The 9,738-nt window shown below is 35.3% G+C and overlaps 1 protein-coding gene across 1 annotated transcript; it reads left to right on the top strand.

Annotated features, from left to right (window-relative positions):
- Positions 1-9,564, top strand: LOC143356908 (small subunit processome component 20 homolog). The gene is made up of 11 exons (XM_076792956.1): positions 1-178; positions 251-528; positions 711-5,945; positions 6,029-6,284; positions 6,357-6,962; positions 7,046-7,609; positions 7,685-7,867; positions 7,941-8,262; positions 8,334-8,767; positions 8,839-9,108; positions 9,176-9,564. The coding sequence occupies exons 1-11, from the start codon at positions 134-136 to the stop codon at positions 9,323-9,325; spliced, it is 8,343 nt and encodes a 2,780-aa protein (XP_076649071.1). The 5' UTR covers positions 1-133; the 3' UTR covers positions 9,326-9,564.
- Positions 9,565-9,738: the final 174 nt, after the last annotated feature.

Below are 9,738 nucleotides of genomic sequence, written 5' to 3'. Positions count from 1 at the left end.
CACGTGGTAGAGAGTGTGAAATGTGAGATGCACGTGAGTGCAGTAAACATCAGTACAACTTGTGTTTTTCAATTACCTTCGTTAATGACAAATTCAATTGAACAAACGTAAAGTTTTTATACACTTTATCATCATGAAGAACAAACCAATTCGTCATAAAGAATGCAACACCTTTCAGGTATACATATAACCTATGAAAACAACAACTGTCTTGTTGTGAAGTGTTTATCAAGTCTTGTTTCTTTTATAGTTTAAGCCATTTTCCGAAAGGATAAATGAAATTGACGTTGATATATTTCACCGTGTCGCACATCGAAACGAGGAAGATGATGAAGTCGAAACATATTTCCATCAGACTCTTCAGAAATGGAATCTTCTTAACCTCACAGAGGGTTATTGTAGCTTTAAGAAACAAGTTCGTGACATTGTCACGCTTGCTCAGTTGATTAATCAGAAACAGTTTGTCATTGACACGTTATTAGAATACTTGGAGAAAAAGGATGTTTTGTTTATGCAGCCAATTTTAGAGTAAGTTATTTCTCCATTTCTTAATTGTTCTACCATCATCTATGTATTACTACCATTTCATGAATCATTTATTGCTTCAAGATAATGTTGACAATCAAAACTCAATTGATCGCACCAATGAATATATGAATGTGGTTATAAATCTGTTTTAATGAATCTTTTATATGAATTTTTCTTTGTAGATTAGTGGTGGCTGTGTCTAAAGATCTGCAGAAAGATTTTTACGAGTATTTCCCTCAGTTTTTATCAGTTATCACTGATTTATTGCAAACCAAAGACACTGAACAACTAGAGTATGCTTTTACAGCATTGGCGTATCTGTTCAAATTTCTGTGGCGTTACCTGGTGAAAAATATTAATACCGTACTAGATCTGCTATTGCCATTATTAGCAGATACACAACCAGCTTATATTAACAATTTTGCAGCTGAAAGTTTTGCGTTTGTAGTGCGTAAAGTCAAAGATAAAGATTCTTTCTTAAATACTGTGATCACTATCCTGGAAAAAAATCCTAATGCAGTGTCAGGCTGTGGAAAATTATTATTTGACGCGATTTCTGGCACACCAGGACAATTTCACTCATGCGCAGAACAAATGCTTTCATTATATTTGAATGCATTGAATAACGATGATGTCAATCAAGATTTAATGTTTAAAGTATTGAAAGAAATAATTAATTGCTTTGTGCAAAATATACATCCACACAAATGTCAAATATTCTGGTCTGTGCTATTAAATGTTATGAACACTTCTATTGAGAAGAGTAAAAGCTTCCAACCAACAGCTGGGAAAGAAAAAAGTTTGATTCTCATAATGCAATTATTGTGTACGGTTATTAATCATAAAAATGGAAGATTCGTCCTAGAACCAGTACCATTGATAAAAAAGTTAGTTCAGACTCTGGATATCTTCGAAAATGACAGTGGCGTTCTGCAAGAGATTCTAAATGCAGCAGTTGCTATTCTTTTAGCAGCCAATATTAAATTAATGCAAGAAACTTCGAGCCAGATATTATTTAAAATTATGGCTGTAAAGGATGTAAAATTATTATACAGAGCTGTAGAAAGTTTGATGGATTACTCGGCATTTGAAGCAATGATATTACCACACATATTACGACATAGTATCACTAATCAATTCACAAATGATTCCTTACGATTATTTGCCAACATAGTGAAAACAAAAGTTCCACTAAGCATAAATGGAATGAATTTAAACAAATGGCAGAAGTATGTTTTAGACATTCGAGGTGCAAAATCAGATACAATTGACTTCTTTTTGGAAGAATTGAAAGGTTTATCAGATAATAATGTATCAACCAACACATTGAAAACGTTAATTGTTTTACCACATTTGAAACCTTTACCAGAAAAGTTCGCAGACGTTTTGAAAGAAGGAATATTGTCTCTGTATGGACGGATAATGAATGATGCTAATACAGAAGATGATTTAAATAAATTATGTTTCAGTTTTCTATTAGCATCTGAATCAGCAATCCATATTTTGGAGCCTGAAATTTTACATAACTTCATAGAAACACAAGCTATAAAGATACCGGATCTTCTAGCTAAATATCCCGACAATAAATTCATTTTGAATGCAGTAGATTTATATATAACATATTTCAGTGTGTCTGAATATCAAGAAATGTATATAAATGTTACTGTCTTTGACAACATAAACAACAGTCTTGCATCGAAATTGAGTTCTCCTTTCAGCGATGTTCGATTGGTTGTAACTCATTTGTATTCTTTGTATTCTAATATCAAAGAACTTAAAAATTCTATAAGCAATGTCGAAAAAAGCCCTATGGAACTTCTGTATTTGGCAGAATGTGAACCTATAACAGTTCAAACATATAGAAATAGATTGCTGCACCTACAAACTTTATCATTTGAAGGTACAATACTTTCGAATTTAAAAGCAAAGTATAATGATATTCCACTTAGGTATTTATTAGGATGTTTGTACATAAACTTTTCCATACTATGGGAACCTGTGAGTAAAATTGTTGCTACGTATGCAAACAAAGAATGTGAGCAATTTTGGCAAGTATTCTTAACAGAATTAAAATCGTGTCATAAAGAGGCACCAGACTATAAAGCATTGTACGAGTGTGATATTATTTCTGAAATAGAAGTTGAAATACAGAAAATCAAAGACAAGCCTGATTATCAAAATCATACAATCCTGTTGTGGAAGTGTATGGGAAATTTCTCGCATTATTGTGAAATGAAGAACAGAGACATAACAGGAATATTTATCGATTACGTAAACGAGAATTTCTTCAAGACAAATTCCGAAGACGGCAACTGTTGCAGTATCTTACAGACACAAGTTCTGGATACTCCCGATAGTAAAATGGACGTTGATGCAGATGATGAAATCGATCCTGAACTTGAAGAAAATGAGGACGAGAAGGATGAAGCAGAACAGAAAATGGAAACAGAAGAGAAAGAAGTTCCCTCTACAAATAGAAAATCTAAATCAGCAAACACAAAGTCGAAGCAAATATTTATGCCGCATAGGGTTTACAAAGCAAAGGTTTTAATTGCTCAATTAGAGATATTCAGCAAGATAACAAATCCGAGAACACTTTATAGGGAATCAGAGATTCAGAAAATTTACTTGGATTTACTGTCCTCAAAGAACCCTGACATTCAAAAGGCTGCCTTAAATTGTCTTCTCACTTATAAGCACAAGTATCTACTGCCATACAAAGATAATCTTGTCAGTTTAATTAGCGAACAGAATTTGAAAAATGAATTGACACGATTCAAAATCGATGAAGAGAGTAGTATGATACAAAACGAGCATCGTAAAGATATTATACCCATATTAATGAGACTACTTTATGCAAAAATGGTATCAAAGACAGGGATGAGAACTGGCGGTAAAGGAGGCGGACTTGTAAGACGAAAATTGATTCTACGTTTTCTAGCTGGCACTCAAGAAGATGAAATGATCATATTCGTAAAAATGGCATTCAAACCCTTCAATAAGTACATGCCACTCGAAGTAAATGAAAAAGTCAATTTGGAAGAGTTAACGCAAAATATTATTAACTCGGTTAACTTGAACAACGTCGTGCCACCTAAACGTTTGCAAAGCGCTATCAATTTACTTGGAATTTTAATTGAACAGTTCGGTAGTAAAATGGGACAGAAATTATTACCCTATTTACTTGGTTTGGTCATATGCATTTTAGCAGAAGTAACTGGAATCTTGCAGAGATCAGATAAAGTTCATGTTGGCTACCTACCATCGATTAGAAATGTACGAAGAAGTTGTATCTTAATATTAGTACGATTCTGTGGTCACTATGAGAACTATGAATGGAGTAAACATGAAATGGATGCTTTGTTTAATACAGCAGTCTTTCCATGGCTGGAAAAGTTGCCTATCGAGGGTATTCACAGTCCTACGCCTTTGCTAAAATTGTTTATGGTGTGGAGCCAAAACTCGCGTTATTATCCGTTGTTTATAAAATATCGAGCTGACAATAAGACAATCAGTCCTCTACCATACGTTATGCGTCTTTTATTGGGTCCGAAGACACATCCATCTGTAGTTAATGCAATACTTGAAATGATTGAGAAAATGGTAACGTTGCAGGATTACGGAAAAAGAAATGAGAATGATATGGAAACTGATGGGGCCTTGGTTCCTTTAACACCGATACTTACTAATTTACTAGAAATAAACGAGGAAGCTCTGTCTAGCGGTGTCAACTTTGGGTCTACTATACTTCTACCTCATGTTTTCAGTATTTTGGAGCATATAAAAAAGAAACTGGGGAAGACAAATAGGGGAGTAAACAAAACAGAGTTGGTGATATTGTCACGCATCTCTGAATTTGTGAGAGACGCTGACGCTTGTGATACTCTTCTTACTCTCATTGTACCAATATTAGTTAGGCGAACCGGCGCTAGAGAAGGAGAGGAAACGATTATTGAATTAATCACCACAGTCATAAACCTTATCAAACACATTAAAAAACCAGAAATTCATTTGCGTGCAATTTTACCGCTATTGGGTACAATTTCGTCGATTCCTGCACGCAAACTTTTCTTGGGTCTCTACAAGACTATTGTTGAAAGATCTGCAGAAGAGTCCCGTGAAACGCTAATACAACATTACAATATAATAAATGCTTTAAATGCATGGGATCGCAAGTGGCTTGATCAGCCAGATTTTCAGAAGAGGCTAGACGCATTCACTGAGATTAATAGTGCAGTGGAGAAGGATGCAATTACGTTGGAATTTGGAGTAGCAGTTATTTATAATTGTTATTATTTTCTTAAAAATGATGCAGACCTAGCTATGAGAGATTATGCAGGACAGTGTTTAAAACTGATTGGTCCGAAATTGGCAATGAAATACAAAGAAAACACAATAGATAGGCGTTATGTAATGGATGAAACAATTTTAGTGCTCATACGGAAGGGGATTGTTAGCAAAATTGAAGCTGTACGACTTCATTCAATAGGTTTTTTGGGAACCATGTCGATGGAGTGTGCAGAAGCGCATCCTGTCTTACGTGATTTATCACTTTTAACCAACAAAATAGATCCAGAGGTGGACTTCTTTGAGAACATGCAACATCTACAAATGCACAGAAGAGCTCGTGCACTTCTTAAATTTTGCAGCTTAGCAAAGACGTTGAGAAAAGCTCCAAATCCAAGAACATTAACACAATTTATTTTACCACTTGCTTCTTCATATTTATGCAATGAAGCTTTTATACACAAAAATAGTATTGTTGATGCTGCGATAGAAACAGTCGGAACAGTGTGCAGACTGCTACCTTGGCAACAATACGAAATTATCTTGAAATATTACTTGGGAAAAGTAAGGAATTCTATTGAATATCAGAAGCAACTTGTTAGACTAATCGTTGCTATTCTAGATTCTTTTCATTTTGATCTATCAAAATACAAATTTGTAGATGAATCTTTAGCATCAGGAAGTAGAAAAGAAATTACAGGAGATAATCCAATTTCTTCAGAAAAGGTGAAGAAGGATGAAAACGTTGCCGAAACACTGGTTAGCAAAAATGTTAATGAAGAAGAAAATTTAGATGATGCTTTGAATTCCGATAATGTGGAGATTCTTGAAGAAATTGTAGAAAAAGAACAAAAGGAAGCACAAGAAGAGGAACTTGTGATGGAAAAGCAAACAATACTATCGCAACAAGGAGCAAAACGGGTGGTCTTTAGTATATCCAAAGAATTATTGCCTCAGCTTCATCGTTCTATCATAGCAAGAACCAGTCGTGAGAGTAGTCACAAGGTTAACAAAAAGAGGGTTGCAGCGGACAACGAAGAAGAAGAATTAATGAGAGTTCCCATTGCACTTGCATTTGTTAAATTATTACAAAAGTTGCCGGAATTTATTTTAAATGCCAACTTACCAGGGTAAATATCAGTATAACTTGCAATAATAATGTTAAAAGCAATACGAAATAATTGCCGTTATAAAACAACACATGTTATTTCAGAATCTTCATGAAATTGTGCACCTTTTTGAAATCACGCTTAGATTCGGTGAGGCGAATTACTCGAGAGGTATTGCAGAAGATCATGATAACTCTGGGTCCAAAGTATCTTCACTATTTGTTAAGAGAAATGAATACATTACTAACAAAAGGTTTCCAAGTTCATGTACTTGCATATACAGTGCAATCAGTGTTGGTTGCTTTGAAGCCATATTTCCAGAAATTTGATATCAATGAAAACCTTCAGAGCATATTATCTGTAAGTGGTGCCGCATGTACTATCGAAAGAAGTAGTGTTAATAATGTATTAATAACATACTCTTTTCATTAGGTGTGTAAAGTAGACCTATTCGGTTTAACGGCCGAAGAGAAGGAAGTTATCGGAATTGTGAAAAATGTGTCGGAAGCAAAGTCTACGAAAAGTTTCGATATTTTTCATATATTAGCAGAGTATATTACTGAATCATGTTTGGTGGACTTGATTTTGCCGTTGAAGGAAGTACTAATGAGAACGCACTCGCATAAAACGATTCAGAAAGTGGTGGAATGTTTAAGGAACGTGGTATTGGGTCTAGCTGATAACGCATTTATACCACTCGAACAAATGTTGATATTTCTTTACGGCATAGTTTCTGAAAGCATTCCGCAACTGCTACCTCAAAAAAAGCAGAAAGAGTATACAGAAAAAGAAGCGGAAGCGTTAGCCAGACGGAAACCAGACTTGTATATCATACCATTGCAGCCAAAAAATAGAATGGGTGTAAAAGCTGTTTCAAAAACATCGATAAATACTAATGTGCATATTATTATGGAGTTTGGCTTGAAACTCTTTCATATATTGCTGAAAAGAGACAAAATATCCGGCGAAGCGTTTGCACCTTTCATAGATCCGTTTGTACCAATTACAAGCGATTGTTTGAAGTCTCAACATGTTAAGGTAAATTACCTCAAATATGACTATACACAGGAAATTGTAGTAATTGTAAGTTTCTCTTCTAACGATTTTAATCTCTTTTGTAGTTGAGCACACTAGCTCTACAATGTTTAAACTGGTTGCTCAAGATGGACCTATCTTCGATACAGGAGTCAATCTCTGAAATCTGTACATCTATCTTTAATATACTGCACAAATACGCAGCAGCTGGTTTGAGCAAAGGAGACAATTTTGATCTCGTCATGGCTGGCTTTAAGTGTATGTCCGTAATTGTTCGCGATGTGAAAAATTATACAATTACTACGGACCAGCTGAAGGTTCTGATTATGTACGCCGAACAAGATATTCACGACAATGACAAACACGCGACAGCATTTGGATTGCTGAAAGCAATAATCGCTCGCAAGATGAATTTCCCAGAAATGTATCTTGTCATGGAGAAAGTTGCCACTTTGAGCATCACATCGGAATTGGAACACGTTCGACAGCAGTCTCGTTCTGTTTTTTATTCTTACATAATGGAATATCCTCTTGGAAAACACTTAAACAAACACATTGCGTTTTATTTGACGCAGTTAAACTATGAGATGCAACCTGGTCGACTGAGCGCATTAGAAATGCTTCACAGCATAGTTACGGGATTTCCAGTAGTGGGTAGAGTCACTAATATTATTTACAAATTTATCTTCAGCTATTTTGACCATTTTTTATATTTCCAATTTTAGAGAACTCTGGTTCTGAAGTCGGGTCTCATATTCGTAATGGCGAGCGCGAGTTTGGTGAACGACGATGACCCAACATGTCGCAAATTATGCGCCAAATGTATTAAAGAAATGATTACTCGTATACCTTATAATAAAAGGAGCAAGCTTTTTGACATTGTTCTGGAGTGGTTAAGAGATACCGAGGTAATTATCAGAGATTCATCCTGACAAATATTGTTTTATGATTTATTGTCACGAGTAAAATTAATTGTTTCAGATATCTCACCGTGTTCTGGCTGCTCAATTGTGCGGAATATTTGTCAGCGTAGAGAAAGACACTTTCGAATCTCGCCTAAAGGAAGCGCTACCTCTTATATTAAAACAATTTCACGCAAAGTTCGACGACAAAGAAGAACCTGGACGTTTCGTGAAATTACACACAGCTGCTGAATTAGAAATGCAACCAAACATCAAAGATCCAGAAAGACTGAAAGATCATCACATGTTCCAAGTTCTACAATTATTGTTGAAAATATCGGCGAACTGTACGGCATTTCTCAAGACCAATCAGTACAAAGAAGCTGTTTGCTCAATTGCTGGTAAGTTTGATGCTCTGTTTTCCGACCATTCCATTATTATTTATATTAATGTAATTTTCTATACATTTCAGAATATAGTCAATCTTTATTGGCGCATCCGCATGCGTGGGTTCGTCTAGCAGCGTCTCAGATGATCGGGTTCATTTTAGCCGCCCTTGATATTGACAAGATCGTAGATCTATTAGAAAACCCGGAGAAATGCGAAGCAGAATCTGGCTACATGTACTATGACCCTACTAGTATTATAAGAAGCTTGAGTTTAGATTTAATCGCGCAACTGCTACCAGACACAACGTTTGAAGAACTGATGGACCAAACCGTTAAGAATTTAATTTTTATCGCGAGAATTCTAAAGTCTGTTAATACATGCGATGATGCGATCGCCGATAAAGGTGATGGAACTAAAGAAAAAGACAAGAACCAGTTGTCTCTTCCTTGGTTGCTTAGAAAATTGAGAAAGGCTGTGAATGTAGAGATAACGCGGGCTCCTAAATCGAAATCAGTGGTATGTTGTATTATTGTTATACTATGTTGTATTATTGTTATATTATTATTGTACTCTAACGTATTCTTCAGAGAACTGCTTTCTTGAAATGGGTAGCCGGGGTCGTGGCAACCATACCCATAGAACATTTGAACGGGGTACTTTTCAGCATAATGTCACCGATCGCACGTGAAATGGCATCGACAGAAGAGCATAATGTCGCTTTACGTCGATTGGCAAAAGAAGCAGCCACAATGATAAAGAAACGCATGGGTAACGAAGAATACACTAGGTTGCTCAGTCGTGTACAACAAAAGTTGGACATCAAGAAAACCGAAAGAAGAAAGATACGCACGCAGCAGGTACATTTTTATGTTTATCCTAATGTTGTAAATTACAATGTGTATACTGAAATACTTGTTGTTGTAGTATGTAACGGATCCGGAGCTGGCTGCGAAACGTAAAATAGCTAGGCAACAGAAGAAGAAAGAAGCTAGGAAGAGGAAATCGAGTACCATGAGAGGGAAAAAAATGGTAAAGAAACGTCCGAAGAAGGAGGTTGATTTAGATATCGTATGAAGGAATCTAGTGTACATAAAATAAGGGAAATGTTGTGGAAATGAAGTACAGTTATGACTATTTTAAATCATTTTTTACGATGCATGTATGATACCTTTCTGTTGACAGTACTTGCTGTAAATAGGAAATAAACTTGTAAATACAAACATATAGACTTACTTAAACGATTTTATGTCATTGTCTTGTCAAATAAATCATTTTGTACACGGAGATAACGTTTGACACATTGCCTTCACTCGAAACAATTATTCTTTTTATTTGCCGTTTTTCAGTATTATAGCTTCATTTTTGCAATCGTCAAAAATGCTGTGTGGCTTACAAAAGAAAGAAATAAATAAAAATAAACGATTTTAATTACTTTTGGCATCATTTTTTTTTACTTCAATCGTATGTGCATTTTTAGTATATACTAA

The sequence above is a fragment of the Halictus rubicundus genome, chromosome 9 (genome assembly GCF_050948215.1).
Source record: "Halictus rubicundus isolate RS-2024b chromosome 9, iyHalRubi1_principal, whole genome shotgun sequence".
Lineage (NCBI taxonomy): Eukaryota > Metazoa > Arthropoda > Insecta > Hymenoptera > Halictidae > Halictus > Halictus rubicundus.
Note: the sequence above shows the minus strand (reverse complement) of the source record. Positions and strands in the feature narration are given on the sequence as shown.

What these genes read in the sequence shown, in the direction of transcription:
- LOC143356908 (XM_076792956.1), top strand. Translation starts at nt 134, where the DNA reads ATGAAGAACAAACCAATTCGTCATAAAGAATGCAACACCTTTCAG. An exon ending in AAGAATGCAACACCTTTCAG is followed by an intron (nt 179 to 250) that starts GTATACATATAA and finishes TTTCTTTTATAG; the next exon opens with TTTAAGCCATTTTCCGAAAG. An exon ending in GAAAGATACGCACGCAGCAG is followed by an intron (nt 9,109 to 9,175) that starts GTACATTTTTAT and finishes TTGTTGTTGTAG; the next exon opens with TATGTAACGGATCCGGAGCT.